At 54.8% G+C, this 16,686-nt stretch overlaps 1 protein-coding gene across 11 annotated transcripts in view; it reads right to left on the bottom strand.

Annotated features, from left to right (window-relative positions):
- Positions 1 to 1,425: 1,425 nt before the first annotated feature.
- Positions 1,426 to 16,686, bottom strand: part of KIAA0513 (KIAA0513 ortholog) — a 60,563-nt gene continuing 45,302 nt past the window's right edge. For 6 of the 11 annotated variants that reach the window (XM_086350207.1, XM_086350208.1, XM_086350206.1 and 3 more), the window contains 7 exons: positions 15,441 to 15,645; positions 15,062 to 15,102; positions 14,513 to 14,591; positions 11,867 to 11,944; positions 7,877 to 7,957; positions 7,387 to 7,481; positions 1,426 to 6,435 (listed from right to left, as the gene is read on the bottom strand). In XM_086350207.1, the coding sequence (XP_086206333.1) occupies positions 6,386 to 6,435; positions 7,387 to 7,481; positions 7,877 to 7,957; positions 11,867 to 11,944; positions 14,513 to 14,591; positions 15,062 to 15,102; positions 15,441 to 15,645 (629 nt within the window). In that variant the 3' untranslated portion in view covers positions 1,426 to 6,385. Of the gene's footprint in view, positions 6,436 to 7,386; positions 7,482 to 7,876; positions 7,958 to 10,731; positions 10,762 to 11,866; positions 11,945 to 14,512; positions 14,592 to 15,061; positions 15,103 to 15,440; positions 15,646 to 16,686 lie in introns of all 11 variants that reach the window. The other 5 variants (XM_086350203.1, XM_086350211.1, XM_086350201.1 and 2 more) reach the window with 1 other exon arrangement.

Here is a 16,686-nt window from a genome sequence, read left to right as displayed (position 1 = left end):
CGCAGCAGCCAAGTCAAGGAAACACTCTAAAGGTCCGTCGACAGAGAAATGGATAAAGATGTGGTACACATATCATCGATTGTATTATATATTATATATCATCACATTTTACACAGTGGAATATTATTCAGCCATAACAAGGAATGAAATGCCATTTGTATGGCAATATGGATGGAACTAGAAGTTATCATACTATGTGAAGTGAAGTCAGACAAAGACAAATATATGATATCACATATGTGGGATCTAAAATATGATACAGATGAACTTATTTTATACACATATGTATAACTGACTTACCTTGCTATATGCCTGAAACACATTGCAAATTAACTATATTTCAATTAAAGTTTAATTTAAAAAAAAAACTAAAACCCTCCTCATGAGATCACCACAGGATTAACATCCTCACTAGTGACTTTTATTACCCCAAATCCAGCTTCAGGACACCTCCTTGGGGAAGCCCACCTTGATACCCACTCCAAAAATAACCAAAACATTCTGTATTTCCTGCATTACATGATTTATAAAATATCTTATCAGTTGTATATAACATCACACTTTACATGTTATCTCATACTTTTATATTCTGTGTGTGCACGTGCACACACAGACACACACACACACACACAAATGCACCTTTTTTAACCTCAGCTGTCTCAACCCCACTTAGAGTTCCTGAAGGAAAATGACTTTGCTTGTTCATCTTGTGGTCCTGGAGCCTGGTGGTACCTGGTACATGGTGTGAGCTCATTAAAGGTAAATTGATGGTATAAGGGGCCTCTCCCCTCCCCTTCTGGCCCCAGTATGCCCGGAAAAGACCAATCGTTCCTAATTCCAGAGTTGGGCATTGGACAAGCTTCATGGGCTCTCTCCTATGAGAATAAAATTCCTAGCTTCCCTCCTTTGGGCCCAGGAGGTGGGAGGAGGGGTGAGCAAGGGCAGGAGCATAACTTTCAGGGTCTCTTATAATCAGAGAGAAAGTTGACCACTTCACCAAACATGCCTGTTGAACCGAGCTGTAAGAACCGACATGAAGGTGTCCTGCTGCTGTCAGGCAGGAGCGGTACCCATAGCCCTTCAGCCCCAGAGGCAAACAGTGAGGCAGCTGGGGCTCAAAGGCAAGACCAATGCCAGCTGGAAGCGGGTGGAGGCATCCCGGGGGCCGAGGCTCCTCTATTCACTCACGCATGCCTGGCGGCAACGCAGTGAACACTGCTTCCGCCCATTACCCTTCCCACGAGACACACACACGTCTGTATGATACTCAGCTGCTCGACCTAAATGGGGAGAACGACTATTTGACCCCAGAAAAAAGTGTTTTCTTCTGAAAAGCCACTGCTGTCAGTGACAAGATTGCAAATTCCATTTTTAAAAGGTGCTCATGGGTATGTGAGAACAAAAATTCAACATCAACAGACTGACTTCCTTTTTAGAGATAATTTATTTCAGTTTCCACCTTTTGACAATCTGAGGTGCAATATATGGACTTTTTTTTTTTCTTCACAGGAAACAGCTTTGATTTTAGCGCTGTTTTCAAAGCTCAATCTTGAAACTTTCTCCACCTGAAAACACAGTTTGTAGAACGCAACCTCATGGGATATAAAACTGGGAAACCATACATATAACACACTCGAATCACTGACCCTGATTTCTGGGTCACTAAGGGCAATGTGTGGAAGTGGCCAATGGGATGTTTGGGTCCAAGACCAACGGGCGCGAGAGAAACAGGGAAAGCACGCGGGAGACCCTTCTGCAGCCCAGAGGCCATGGTTAGGGCCACGAAGCTCTCTCACCTACACATTTTAAGGCGAAGGGCCTGCCATCTGAGTGTGAGCATCTCCTTCGGTTGGCCTGTCCTTCTCAAGGTGTCCATGGGACTCCCAAGCCTCCAGCACAGGGACAGACCAGGGCCCTCATCTGGGGCCCGTGCATTGGAACAAAGCCCATTGAGCACTTCTGTTTCCACAAGCGTATCATCCTGGACCAAGGAGAGGACAGATGTAGCCCCGCTAAGGCTCCAAGGGGCATCACCAGGAGCCCTCCTCCGAGCTCAGCACACCACTCAGGAGGGTGATGAGAGACAGCACCCTGGTCTGACCCTGCAGGACATGTCAGGATGCAGGTCACCCCTCCTGCACAGAGATCCTGTGAGAAGTGATGGGAACACAGAAAACCCAGACCATTCTAACTAAGAACTCTACAACAGGAGCAGGGCCCCCTTGAATCCTGGGGACACAGCCAAGGGGAGGGTCCTCTCCCCAGCTTTCCACTCGTCTCAAGCTCAGACTGATCAGCCGACTTGGGGACACAGGCCAGAGCCAGGCCACCTAGGGACAAGGCAGACCGTGTCTGAGGCGCTTGCTTGGGGAGGGACAGCGGGGAGACAGCAGCAGAACAGGCCTGGGGAGCCATGAGGAGCATCTTGACGCTCCTGGATAGGTACCCCTGGATGGGAACCATCTGGAAATGCTCCCCATGTCTGCTCTCTGGATAACCCTCACAGCCCTGCTCCTGGCCACATGGCCACAGGGAGGTACTGTGGCACGGCTCAAGGGAATTAAAGGGCTCTGGGCGGGGGAACAAGAACAACCCTGGGGCAGTGGACCCCCAAACCCGCAGCTCTGTCCCTGGCTGAAGAAGTGAGTAGCCAATGGGGTGACCAGCCTGGGATGGCCCAGCTGCTGCCCCCTCCCCCGAGGCTGCTGCAGGGCCCTTCCCCTTCCCCTTCCCAGTCTCCCCACTCCTCTGGCAAATGACTCCGCCCCCTGGCTTCCCAGCTGTCTCAAGTTGTAGGTAATTTGGCCACACAGCTTATCTGACCACACACACGGGCCTGCCGGATGCTCCCTAACTGAAAAGCCAATCAGTCAGGGTGCAGTGAAACCCAGGAAGGTCAGGCTCAAAGCTGCGGCCCTGACTTCTGGTTGTGGTCACCTGGGTTCAACAAAACCTCTGACAAACTCCTTTGTGGTGTGAACACATCTTTTTCTCACATCAGGAGACTGGGATACACTGCTCTGGCTGATAAATTAACCCACTTAAAACAGCCTGCAGAAAAACACACCTCAAGGCTGCCACCTTCTCTCCACGGCAGTGGACGTCACCATCTAACTGGGGAGGGACAGGTGAGCACGGGCTCCGGGAAGGAGAAAGAGGTCAGGCGGCGTCTCGAACTCCATCCTTGGGTCTCCATCCTTGACCCAGCGTGGGCTCACCTGTGACCTTGACCCTCCGAGGTTTCACTGGAGCACAAATCTCAGAAATTGAACTCTCTTTCTAGTCCTTCTTTTGGTAATTTAAGAGCTCCTTGGCCTGGTTGGTTTTTTTTTTTTTTTTTTGGCAATAGGAAAATCACGGTCTACTTCATTTCACTGTACAAATAACTTACAGTATAAGAACTTGGTTCTCCTGCCTTTGGTTAAACATGCACGCACAGCAGATACAATCTGAATGTTAGCATGTCCCTCTTAAACACCTATCAATATTGCTAGAACTCTTAACAAAGGCTGAAGACACAACAAAGCCACATCTCAACAGCATCCTGTTTGCAAAGCAGGGTACTTTTCACTTGGGAGAATCAGCTATTTGGGCTCATTGCATTCACAGAGCCCTGAAGGGCAGACAGCAGGAGACCCGCCATGTCATTGCTAACGCAGGCCTTTGAAGCTCCGGCTTGGAACACTGAACATGCTGGGATGGGAAACTCTCCTGTGGATGTGACCCGATGCTTCCTGCCCTGAGCCTAAGTTTACAGGAAGTCCCTGAGTGTACAGGAAGGGCCAGGAGAGCACTTTCAGCAGAGCCTCCTGGGCATGTGGTGGGTGAGACTTCTGCACACGCTGGCACCTCTGAGCACCCGCCTGGGGCTATCTGTTCTGGCCGGGCCTCACAGGGAAGATCAAGACAAAGAGAGGAAGTGTCAGCGAGGCAAGCAGCCGGCTTCTGCTAGGGACACTGTGCCTCCTCCGGGTGATACTGGCCAGACACCCTGAGGTGACATGCTCAGACAAAGACAGTCACCAAGAGGAGACAGCAGAGTAGCCTCCCAGTCACCTTGACGTCGGCCACTCCGTGAGGCCTGTGGTCTCTGGTGGTGTCCCCTCATGGGGCTTAGTGTTTCAGGCAGCGGTTTTGGGGTCAGACTTACTCTCAGGAGTGAGACCTATTAATATATGAAGGGGAAGGGAAAAGACCCAAAGCCACCCTTGTTTCTACCTTCAACTGCTATTGCAAGAGACCTATACGGAAAAAAGAAAAAGGTCTCAGGATCATCCTGAAGTGAAAGTGCTTGGAAAAGCCTGGAGAAGTCAAAGCTGCATTTCCTTCCTGGTTTGCGTGGGTCCTCCTGCCCCACCCGGGATAAAGAGCCCTCCACTCCCCAGAACCCCTGGAAAGACCCAGAAGCTACTGTCTTCCTCCAGAAATCAGAGTGAATCACACTTCCACACAAATCTTATATATACAAGGATAAGTCTTTTGGGCACCTTAGAATAAAATGTTAATGCATTTCAACTAACCACTAAGAAAAAACTAAGAAAGCCAATGACACACAGTGGAGAGATGGCCCTTCGAGGGCCTCAGACAAGCTGGTCACTGGGCATGGCCCTGACTTCAATGAGGGTGCGGCACAGAGCATCAGGGGATTGTTGAACGTCTTAGGAGGGGCAGCATCACCCCAGGAGGCATTTGAGGAGGGCCTGCACACTCATAAGCTGGATGTTATTTCTCTGAACTGCATTCAGGAAAGACATATCTGATCACTGGGCCGGTTTCCAGCTGGCGTGACCTACCCCCACACAGGACAGGCAAACCAGCCACACGACTGTGCTTTGTTTAGTGATGTGGCCAGAGAGACTGCCAGCATACACACACAGACACGCACACACGGGTGTGCATGCCATCATGAACACAGCAGGGCTCCTGGAGCCCAAGCCCCCACTCCCTGACTCCTGGCAGGACATCTCACACCAGTGCACTCGAGTCCCGAGTGTTTCCCATCGCCTCTCTTAAGATCACCAGGACGTGCGTTGCTCAGCTCAACTAACACTCACTCTTCTCTGCAACGTTCCAGGGAGGCATCCCCCATGAGGGGACCTGTGATGTGCTGCCTGGAGGGCGGAGTCTCAGACATGTTTGTCATGCTACAGGAGGTGGAGCGAGAACGCGGGATGGACGGCCAGGGCAGGAAGGACAGAGCCCCGCTGGCCTTGCAAGGCCAGCGCCCTGGAGCCGGGCTGGCCAGGGCAGCCAGCATGCTGGAGGCTTGCTGCCAGACTGCAGTCCCTCGGGCTAGGTGGCTGTGCCTGGACAGACCTGCAGGGAGGACCCCTGGTTCCCAGCACCTGCGACGGTGAGGGGGGTGTCTGCAGAGTCCTCGGGAAAGCAGCCTGAGGGCTCAGGCAGCGGAAGGTGCAGACTTCCCAGGTTGCTGGGGTGGAGGGCCTGACCCTGCGAATCACACAGTCCCCACCAGAAGCCACCTGAGCCACGATGCCTGTAACTGACACAGATTTTTCTGTCTTTTAAAAATAAAGAGCAGCACTGTTTGCTTAGAAAGGGCAGATGTCTTGAAGCTGCTGAAGAAAATTCTCTTTTCTGGGCTTCATCATGGAACAGATGGCCCCAGGGAGTGAGTGGTGGAAGTCTCTCTGCCCCAGAAGCAAGCGGTCAGCTGACCAAGAACATCTCAGACGCTTCACACAGACACCTGAGGGCCGCGTACGTCCAACACAGCCACTTGGAGCGTGACGTCCCCGGAAGCCCACACCCCGACTGTGGCTGGGCCTTCTGCAGCCAAGAAAGCCGTCCACTGCCTCGGTCTCTCTCCCGCCCTGAAACAGAGGGTGTCTCTCTCCTCCTGGAGCTTCCTGTCACACGGAAAGGGCACCCAGTACCAGCCCAGACTGACACTGAGAGGCCGTCCCCTCTCTGCGTGGCTGTGGAAGGAACCCAGTCCCGCCCTGCAGGGAGGGGCCCAGATCCTCACTCCCAATTGCCCCGTGTCACTGGCGTGGGACTGATGTATGCCAGCTCACATCTGCCCTTCCCTACCTTCCCACACTCCCCGTCTTCTCAGCAGGAGGCTGTGATGGACACGTGCCCACCTGGGACCCAGCATCCTTCCTTCTGTGCCCCCTCAGTCCCAGGTCGCAGGCCTGCCACTCGAGGGTATGGACAGTCACCTCGGTTTTAGCTGTGTAATCCCAGGGGCACTTTGGCACGCAGGTGGGGAGCAGACACAGGCAGAGGGAGGTGGGGAGGATGGGCAACCAGATTCTTCTAACCGCTACTTCTAGGGCGGCGTAGGTGCTGCCGATGTCATGCAGGGGGGGTAACAGCCAGCTGCAGTCCTCTGGGGGAGTCTCGGGCCACCTCCTGTGGCCTACTCGGCAGCCATCTGCTCGATGTGGTCGCTCAGCAGCTTGTACTGCTCTGCAAGAGAAAACAACATTATTCCTTATGAGGGAGAGGGCGACACAGACAGGCAGGGTCTTCTCACAGGCACGGTGAGTGCAAGCTTCCGCAGGTGTGTCCGCAGCCTGGAGGTGGGCTCCTGGGAACCAGGCTGCATCTTCCCACAGAAATGACGCTACAGAGGGTGGGCCAGTAGGCCCAGCAGCCTGGTGTGGGCGGAGGAACGTGTCACAGGAGCCAGGCTTGGGTCCTGGGGGGCTATGTGGTAGGGGCACGGTGCTCTGCCCTGTGCTGGGTGACAGGGCTGGTGACAGCACCGTGAGGCTGTCCAGGGCACCTCCTGAGGCCGCCTGTCCTTGGCCCTCTTTGACTTGGTGCAGGGTGGAGTTTTGGACAATACTGGTCTAGCCAAATACATGTCTAAGTGGAAGGCTTTTCGGGGGACAAGGAAGAGGCATTTGGTACCCATCATGTGGGATGATGCAGAAAGGCCAGCTGTTTATCAGGGAAGTTGGCATCAGCAGTGCATCTCCTTTCATTACAGAAGTCAGAGATTCTAGAAAAACCAACCTCAGGACCTCTGCCCCTCCCCGCCCCCAGACCTCCCAGGGCAGTGTGGTTCAAGAAATCAAGGTAGGTCATACGCTGGTCACTTAGAAGGAGGGCAACTCGGGGCCAGAGTCTGTCCATTTTCTAGGTCAGAGTCTGAGTGCCAAGTTACATCTTTACTTGGACCCTGTCATTAAGCACTGACTGGGCAGAACCCTCCCCCGCCCCCCACCAACTCCTACTTAGCAGAACTGGGTTTCCAAACCGAAGGACAAGTGTCCCACGCACTTAGGCAGGCAGGAACATTTAACGTCCCATTTCTAAGTAAAGTAGGGATAATTCTCTGATTGGGACGGGGATCCCACGTGCAGCCCACTTGGCTCCTGAACCCCCAGCTCCGCCGGCCTGGCCGGCACTCACCCTCATCCAGGTTGCCGATCACCGCCTGCTTCTTCAGAAAGTCATTGCACAGCTTCTTGTTCAGCCCGAACGCCAGCATGTTGTGCGTAAACGTGCTGGGGGAACATGGCCATGAGCTGGCACCCCTCCCACCTCCCGGGGCGGCGGGGGGCGAGGGGGAGGGAAGGGAGCTGGGGCCCAATAAGCAGCCTGCCAGGAATCATTAGAAAGAAGGAAAAACTAAATCGCCTCCTCAGCCAGCCAGCTTCGCTCACCGTGAAACGGTGTGGAGGCCAAATGGAGTGAATAGTGTGCTTCTGAGACATTTAAGAACTCATGGTGGTAACAACCCTGAGTCAGGGGCATGTGACATCATAAGGGTGGCACTCCCCCAGTGGAGCCCCCGCCAGGAGCATCTTACCCGGCGGCCCCTCCTTACTGAGTCTGGGCCTCAGTATCAGCACCCAGCCCCGCCTGCCCTGCTTTCTCGTCCCAGGGTGGTAGCACTCACCCCAGCTGCCCGAAGGTGATGTTCTCGTTGAACCGCAGGCTGTCGTCCCGCTCCTCCTGGGTCATGTGGCACCACCGCTCCCTGCAAGCACAGGAGGGGCAGCGGGGGGCTTCAGGCCCGCGTCCCCGCCGCTCGGCCCTCCCCTGCTCTGACCTACAGGTGCTGGCCTCCCTGACACAGAGGGGACTCCTGGGCCAAAGAGCTGTTGGTGCTGCTTCTAGGAAGCCTACCTGAGTAGGGGGGAGCGATATATACACACTCATCACCTTGTCCTGGCGGAGATGAGACCCAGGGCCCTGAGACAGTGTGCACTTAGCGGTCACCTAGAACATTTGCTAGGAAATGAGAATCCTGTCCCCCACCTTTTTGAAGGTTCAAGGACAAAGGAGGCCACAGCTCATGTTACAGGCAGGGACAACTGCAGAGGCCAGGGCCCCATCGGTATCTGAGAAAAGTGGGAGTCAAGAAGCCAGCAAGGAGGCCCTGGGGCTCCCCTCCCACTGTCTCCAGGCCTCCAGCTCTCCGGCAGGGTCCATAGCCTCTGACCACATGCCGCCTGCCAGGCTGGCCCAGCTCTGCCACTCACTCTGCTCCTGGCTTCCTCGTGGCCAAGGCCCGCCCTGCATGGCCGCCCCAGGGCCGGTGACTGCTATCCTGTGACCTCAGTGAAGATGGCGCAAAGCCTCTATGCAAAGATGGGAAACTCTACAAGGAGGGACCATGGTGCAGGAGCATAGGGTCAGGGGTCAGGGCTCAGTCAGGGAGGGTGCTCTTCTGAGCCTAAGGAGCTGTGTCCACGAGAGAGAGCCCAGGCCACCTGACCCCGCAGGGCATCGGCCCCTCCCCTTACAGCAGAGCATCGCTAGTCTCCATGGGAAGTCAGCACCCCCCATCCCCTAGGCATGACAGCCCCATGGCCATCTGGGAAATGAGTAGATGCCTACTTCCCCTTAAGAATTACACTCTGGACAAGGAGTCTGATTAAAACAGGGTTGAGAGAAAAAAAGATAAAAGGGAGAGAAGAGGGAGTATGAGGAGGGTCAGGGTGATGGAAAAGCCAAAGGAAGTGGAACAGAACCAAGAACATCAACTCTTGACTCCTCTCCCTCTTCAGGCCGAGGGAGGCCACTGGTGCTGCTGCAGCTGAGTGGGAATCACAGGACACCAAGGCGCAGCAGAGGCAGGAGGAGGTGTCACTCCAGTCTCCTCAGGCTCGCAGAACAGCCACGAAGACACCTGGAAGGCGCTTCCAGGCACTATACTAATGCCATTCCACGTTCCTTCCCATCCCCTTTCCCCTGGTGGACACCCTTAGGACTGTCCAGGCATTAAATCCCCACACCACCACCCGGCTCGCTGGGTACAGTTGCACAGGTCGTGCACTGTACAACCCCATCCCATGTGGAAGTGGCTCCCTTGCAGTTGTGCAGCACAGTAGTCCTGACAGTAGATGCAGAGGTGACTTTTTTGCTGTGGTGAGGACTAGAGTTGGGACATTTAATCTGATCTCTGACAAAATAGGCAGAAGGTCAATCAGGGGATGCCTACAATCAAATCAATTCTTTAAAACTGAGTCCGACGTCCAATATTGGTGGAAGTCTAATACCACAAGAGAGCAGGTCATGTGTCTAAAATGCCACAGTGAGAATCTGGATGTGACGAGCAGGTTACAGAACAGGAGGCCTCCTGAGAACAGAGAGGATGCTGATGGCATTGTCAGCCGACTTTGCCAGAGAGAAATCACGCTGGAGACGCAAGGTTGCCCAAGGACCCAGAGCTGAACTCTGGTCCCCCGTCTCAGGGCGTCCCGGGGGCAGGTCTAGGAGGTGCACGGCCAGACCACACCCGCCACAGGTGAGGAGGCCTGTGAGGCTGAGACTCACTCGCCCTCACGAGGCTCAGAGGCCACGATGCTCTGACCCGCTCAGACCTCGGCCACGGTGCTGGGAATCCTTGCTCCGGGAAGGCTGGCTAATCACCCTATCCCTTAGAGAGACTGTGGGAACGCGGGGGCTTTTTATGAACGGAGGTAGCTGCTGTGCTTAAGTGCTCCTTTTAAAGCCATAATAAGGCTGTGTTGAAAAAAAAAAAAAGACAAGATTTCACATAGAACAATAAGCACTAAAAATACATCACTGATTAAAGGAAGCATGCTTTGGGAAATTTCCACCAAATTTAAAAAAAGCACTGTTATCAGAAATTATATTTTGAATAGGCAGGCCTTTAACTCTAAAAATATCTTAGGAAGAAATCTAACACATATCAACTTCAAACAAAGTCAGAGCCCATCGTGGGCTCGCAGGAAGCAGCCAGTCTTCGACATTTGCCTTCAGAGGCCCCTTGACACGCACAGGCCCCACATCACTCAGTGGCTGGGGGCACGGAGCAGCTGTCCTTTCTCTGGGACCCTCAGACTCGTCCAAGTGGGCGAGGGTCTGCCAGAGCCCGCACGCCTCTGGACATGACTATAGAGACAGGTCCTCTGGCCGCATTGGCAGCTCCAGCCAGGATCAATAACCAAGTGGGCAACAAGTGACCCGGAGGGTGTGGTTTCAGGGTCTGCTTGGAGGGCCAGAGTGGCCTGTGGAGGCCGGCTCACTCACGGTCAGAGCTGACCTTCTAGACCTCACCGTCCTCTCCTCTCAGGACACACACCAGGCCTTGCAGGGTTCTTGGGGGCTGTGTCTGCCTCCTGTCCATTTCAAGGTCTCTATCGTGGGCGAGCTCCCCACCATCACCAGCCTGTCCCAGCGCTGGGCCCGCCAGCTGCGAGTCCCAGCTGCACCTGGGTGCCCTCCCCCAGTGGCCCTAGAAGGGGCCCCGCACTGTCCAGGGACAGGCACGTGGACACACACCTCTTCTTCTCCTCCTCTCCAGCATCCCCTCTGGAGCGGCAGCAGAAACAGGTAAACAGAGGAACATGTCAAACTCATGCAAGATATGTGGATGGAAAAAGAGAGCAAGCGCGGAAGGAGGGTTATCACAGCAGAGACGGAGATGGAGATGGGGTTCCGGGCAGGTGGGGGGCGCTGGCCGAGATGTCAGAGAGCAAAGCAACATGAGATCCCCCTCACCTACAGGCGTTTCCTGCGTCTGCGTCTCCCAGCAGAGCAGAGAGTTCTGTCTAGAATCCTAAGGAACGGTCCAGGACCTCTCCCGCCACGTGCTTCCCTGCTTACCAGGATACACAGCCACAGCAGGCCATCCCGCCCCCATGGAGGTTTACTGACTCTCCCCCCAAAAGAAAGATTTCACTCAAGATCCCCTAAGTGCCAGTGGACTGAAGTATTAACCAGCAGGCTCTGCCCTCTCTCCTGCCGGGAGAAAGGTTCTGAGGTCTCCCCAGTGTTCGAGAAGAAAGGGGTTTATCTTATTAATGAGAAGAGATGCAGAGACTTCAAAGTCCCATGACTGGAGGGGCAGATAACGTGACCCAGGCCTGAGAGGCTGCTGCCCCTTCCCTGCCCTATTGCTGCACACAGCAGGCGCCAACCTTGGCTCGCTGAGCCCCAATGTACACTCCTCGCTGCTGATGGTTACAAAGTGGGGACTCCAAAGGGGCCCCGGGGAAGCTGCAGCCCAGAGGAGGCAGCTGAAAGTAGCGACTGCCTTCCCCAGACATGAATCCTGCAGCCAGGGTCCCAGCTCAGGAGCCTGGGTTCTTACAGAGAAAATCAGAGTGGGTCCAAGGGAGCCCCAGGGGCTTCGTTCAGTGGGAGTTCGCATTTCTGAGGAGGGTCAGGCCAAGTCATGCCAGAGCCCCAGGAGGAGAAGCGCTCATGCAAGCTGGGCCCCCCAACCCGGAAGCTGTGCGCTCAGGACCCTTCAGGCAGCTTGCAGGGCACCGGAGCCAGAAGGGTTCAAGGAAGAAACACAAGACGCGAGGACTCAGCCATTTCGTCCCTCTGCTGTCCTCTTCAGAAACGGGACCAAAAAGCCTCTCCCTGGTCCTCTTCCCTGAGGCAAGGCAGGCCTGGACTTGGCTCCTACCTGGTCGTGGGAGACCGCTTTCTCCTCTCACAGTGGACGGCATCGAAAAAAGCTGCATTCCAGAACCTCAGCGTGTGCCTGCAAGACAGACAAGATGGGAAAGCAGTGGGTCTCAGGCCCACGTTGTTGTTCAGTTGCTAAGTCATGTCCGAGTCTTTGCGACCATGGACTGCACACGCCAGGCTCCTCTGTCCTCCACTATCCCCTGGAGTTTGCTCACATTCATGTCCATTGAGTCATTGATGCTTTCTAAGCATCTCATCCTCTGTCGCCCCTTCTCCTTCTGCCTTCAGTCTTTCCCAGCATCAGGGCCTTTTCCAGTGGGTCGGCTCTTAGCATCACGTGGCCAAAGTATTGGAGATTCAGTTTCAGCATCAGTCCTTCCAATGAATATTCAGTGTTGATTTTCTTTAGGATGGACTGGTTGGATCTCCTTGCAGTCTGAGGGACTCTCAAGAATCTTCTCCAGCACCACAATTTGAAAGCATCAATTCTTCAGTGCTCAGCCTTCTTTATGGTCCAACTCTCACATCCATACATGACTACTGGAAAAACCATAGCTCTGACTATATGAATCTTTGTCAGCAAATCAACATCTCTGCTTTTTAGCATGCTGTCTAGGTTTGTCATAGCTTTCCTTCCAAGGAACAAGTGACTTTTATTTTCATGGCTGCAGTTACCATCCGCTGTGATTTTGGAGCCCAGGAAAATAAAATCTGTCACTGTTTCCACTTTTTCCCCTTCTATTAGCCATGAAGTGATGGGACTGGATGCTGTGATCTTAGGTTTTTTAACATTGAGTTTTAAGCTAGCTTTTTCACTCTCCTCTTTCACCCTCATCAAAAGGTTCTGTAGTTTCCTCTTTAGTTCCACATGGACCGTAAAGGCGTATGTGCCTTCATCCTCAGTGGAGCTGGTTTCCTGGGCCTCGGCAGTGTGTCCTGGGGTCATCTGCATGTCTCCCAGGACCTATAATCTGGGAAGGCAGAACCTTCACCTGTAGGACACGGATGAAACCACTTCCCCTTCTCAGTCTCCCCTGAGGCTCCCAACAGGAAGCAGAGGCCTCAAGGAGACTTGCTCTTCTAGAGCAGCGTCTACTAACGGAAATGGGAATCTGGCAGGGACAGGCCATGCGCAGAGAGCAGACACGCTTATAGGGTCGCACAAGACAGAACCATTCTTCCCAAAGATCAGAGTCGGCAAACCCATGGCACATGGGCCAAACTCAGGCCTCTGTGTCTGTGTAAATCAAGTTTTAAGGGCTCACAGCCACGATCACCCACTTACATCCTGTCCATGACAGCTTTTGCACTATAGAGGCAGAGTGGAGTGGTTGCGGGCAAAGCCTAAAAGATTTATCACCCAGCCCTCCACAGAAAAGTGTGCTGAGCCCTGAAGCAGAAGGTAAGACAGTAGCCCAGCTGAGCCCAAAGGGGCCCGAGTTAAATCATGGACGTGGGCCCCAGGCTGGTGGGCTTCTCCCTGCTGCCACCCAAGCCTGGCCCTGCAGCCCGGGGCCACAGGCTTCCGGACAGCTGCAGCCCAGCTCTGGCCGGCCACATGTCTCCCACACCCTGTCCTGTTGTGCCAAGCTCTCATGCCGCTAGACTGTAATCCTCACGGGAGGGGAGCGTCTGACACCCTTCGGGTTCCAGATGCTAATCTGCCTCCAACTTGTGAGTAAATAAAATAAAACACGTGGACAGAGAGGCTTTGGAGGGATGAGGGTGTGCTCACAGCAGAGGGTGGGGTGTCCCCTGACCATGGGTCTCCCACTCCATGGCCTTCGAGTGCGTACGTTATTTATATAGGTAAAACAGCTGGCTGCTGCTGCTGCTAAGTCGCTTCAGTAGTGTCCGACTCTGTGTGACCCCATAGACAGCAGCCCACCAGGCTCCTCTGTCCCTGGGATTCTCCAGGCAAAAATACTGGAGTGGGTTGCCATTTCCCTCTCCTAAAACAGCTGGACTAGGACATAATTCACATACCAGAAAACCCACACTGTGGTCTACAACTCAGGGGGTTGGGTTGTGGCCTATTCATGGACTTGTGCAACTGTGCAACTATTACCACTATCTGTTTCTGGGACATTTTCATCATCTCATTCCCTGCTTCCCCCGGATCCTGGCAACCACCAATCCACTCTGTCTCCAGGGCTTTGCCTCCTGGACACTTTATGTAAATACACTGCGTGGTCCTTTGGGTCTGGCTTTGGTCATTTGGCAGAATGTTTTCCAGGTCCACCCACACTGTGGCGGGTGTGGGCGCCCCATTGCTTTACGTAGCTGAGTAACAGCCCACAGTTTGTGCATCTGCATGGATGGACATCAGGTTGTTCCCACCTCTGGGCTCCTATGAACAGCGTGTCATGAACGTACGTGCACAGATTTTGCCTGAGTACCTGTTTTCAATTCTTTTGCTCATCTACCCAGGAGTAGAATTACTGGGTCATGGGGTAGAACTCTGTTTAACCTCTGAGGAACTGCCAGGTTGTCTTCCACAGTGGCTGCTGCCTCGGACAGTCCCACCAGCAGTGTATGAGGTTCTAATTTCCCCGCATCCCCGCCAACACTCGCTATTGTTATTTCTAATGGGGACGCAGGCGCTGGCAGCTGCTGCCCTCCAGGTGGAGGGTGGCCTTACCAGATAGGCTGCTGCTTCAGGTGTGTGTACAGGTAGATCTTCTCTCCTTTCCTCTCCTCCTCCGGGCTGCACACAGTCACTGTGGGACGGGGAGGGAGACTTGAGCAGGGCAAACCGCCCCAGCAGCCCTCCCGGCAGGCCCCATGTGCCCCCAGAGTCACACAGACACGCAGGGGAAATTCCAGGGCCCACACTGAGGCCCACATCAGTAACGGCATGCTCAGGCCTGGCCCTGAGGACTCAGTCCAGGGAGGGTCCCAGGAACGGCTCCCCCACCCTGGAAACGTTCCTTGACGTCCCTGGGATGAGAAGTTGGTCCCTAGAGAAGTGGTTTTTCCATGGAAATTCAGTAAGAAATTACAGGCTGGAGCAGGAGCAACTGGAGAATCACACAGGACAGTGTCTCCTGCCACGGGGAAGCTCGAGCCCCAGATGTGTGGTCACCTGCCCGGAGGGTTGCTGGTTCGCTGTGGACTGAACTAAGGCCCCGAGCGGCTGCAGTGGTGCCACCCGGGCACCCACAGCCCTGGGGCCCAGGGAGGCACTCACCGGTCTTCCGCGGCTTCTCCTGGGGTCTGCCCTCTTCCTCCCTTGGGGAGAGAAACCACAGAAGTGACAAAACAACCCCCAACCCCCGGTTTCCCAAAGAACCCTTCAAGATTGCTTAAACAGGATTATGTACATGTGTACATTTGGGTGGTTTTCTGAAAGCATGTGCATGAAATCAATGCTACGTTCACCAATCGCTAGTCTTTTAGAACTGAGATGTGGAAAACTCTGGAGGGCGGGGAAACAGCTGCGCTTCCCAAGAGTGGCTCTCAGGCCCCAACAACAGCCGAGGAGGCTGAGGTGCTTCTACCACCAGGCCAGGGAGCAGCCTCCTGGTCACACTCGTGGTCAGGGAGGGGCGCACACGGGGCACACTCACTCGCTCCTCCTGGCTGGGGGCCCCTTGGGCTTGGTCTCCAGCCCGAAGAAGCCCTTGACATTCTCTGTCTTGGCCGATGTGTTCTTCAGCAGCCGCTCGGCAATGTCCTTCTTTTCTGCCAACCAGCTGTTGGCTGACTTCAGGTAGGAGTCGATGCTCCCAGTCGGCTTCTCCTTGGACTCTGTGGGGAGCGGGTGCGGTTTACCTGGAGGTGGGAGAGTAGGGATGAGAACCGACTGGAACCACAGAGGCTGGGTTCGCCGCCTCTGCCATCGCTGGACATGCTGATGGGAAGCAAGGGGCTCAGGGATGCCCTCGAGAAAGCACAGGGCCTGGGCCCCTGTGCTCTCAGATGGCCCCTAAACACCTACTGTGTCCAGGTCAGCCAGGTGTCACCAGGGATGGAAGAGGAAACAGGCAGGGACCCAGCCCCGAAGAAGCACTGAGTCCAGAAGGCGGGTGTGCAGCGCACATAGGTAGAGGGTAGCACACAGAGTGTGCTGCGTGGCCGGGCTGGGCCTGAAACAGGAGGGTGTTGGGCACGGGAGATGGTGGAGGAGGGCAGCCAGGAGAAAGGAGGAATGTCCTTCCCCAAGGCCGTGTACCGACCAAGGTCCAGGCAGCCCCATAGGCCCAGGTTGCTCTCTCAGGCCAAAGGGCCCCAAGCTGAGGAGTCAAGCCAGCAGCTATAGCAGCGCAGAGGGTGGGGAGAGGGTGGGCAGTGCATAGCTGTCAAGGGGAGGACGGAGTTGAGACACAAGGAAGGGGATGCTAGAGTGAACCCACGGTGCCAGTGCTGCCCTGACCCAGCTCCAGCCCCTGGGTGGGCTCCCAGAAGCCCTCTCCTTGAGGAGGCCTGAACAAGTGTCTGTGGTTGCAGCTCAAGGAGCTTACCAGGGGAGCCCTCCAGCTGCAATGCACCGGGAGGCCCCAGGGCCACGAGCCAGCACAGGTCAACCTGCCCTCTGCTCAGAGGCAGCTCCAGCCCACAACCCAGCTGCTCCTCTTCACCCTTGTCACAGCTGACCCTGCATTCACGTTCACCCGGAACATGAGACCTGCACATCCTCACACCAGCCATCCGGCATCCACCCTGAAACATCCTGCCCCGTGTGTCCACCTTCTCGCTTCCTCACAGCTGGACCCTCAGCCTCCCGACCCATGCTGTGGGCCCTTCTCCTCCTGTTCCAGGAGCCTCCCTCTTCCTCGTCCCTATCCTAACACCAGCTCCCTTTGTTTTCTGGAC

The sequence above is a fragment of the Bos grunniens genome, chromosome 18, assembly GCF_055505025.1.
Source record: "Bos grunniens cultivar Pamir isolate PY7600 chromosome 18, Bosgru_T2T1.0, whole genome shotgun sequence".
NCBI classification, from domain to species: Eukaryota; Metazoa; Chordata; class Mammalia; order Artiodactyla; family Bovidae; genus Bos; species Bos grunniens.
The sequence above is the reverse complement of the archived record's forward strand: the minus strand, read 5'-3'. Positions and strand labels throughout refer to the sequence as shown.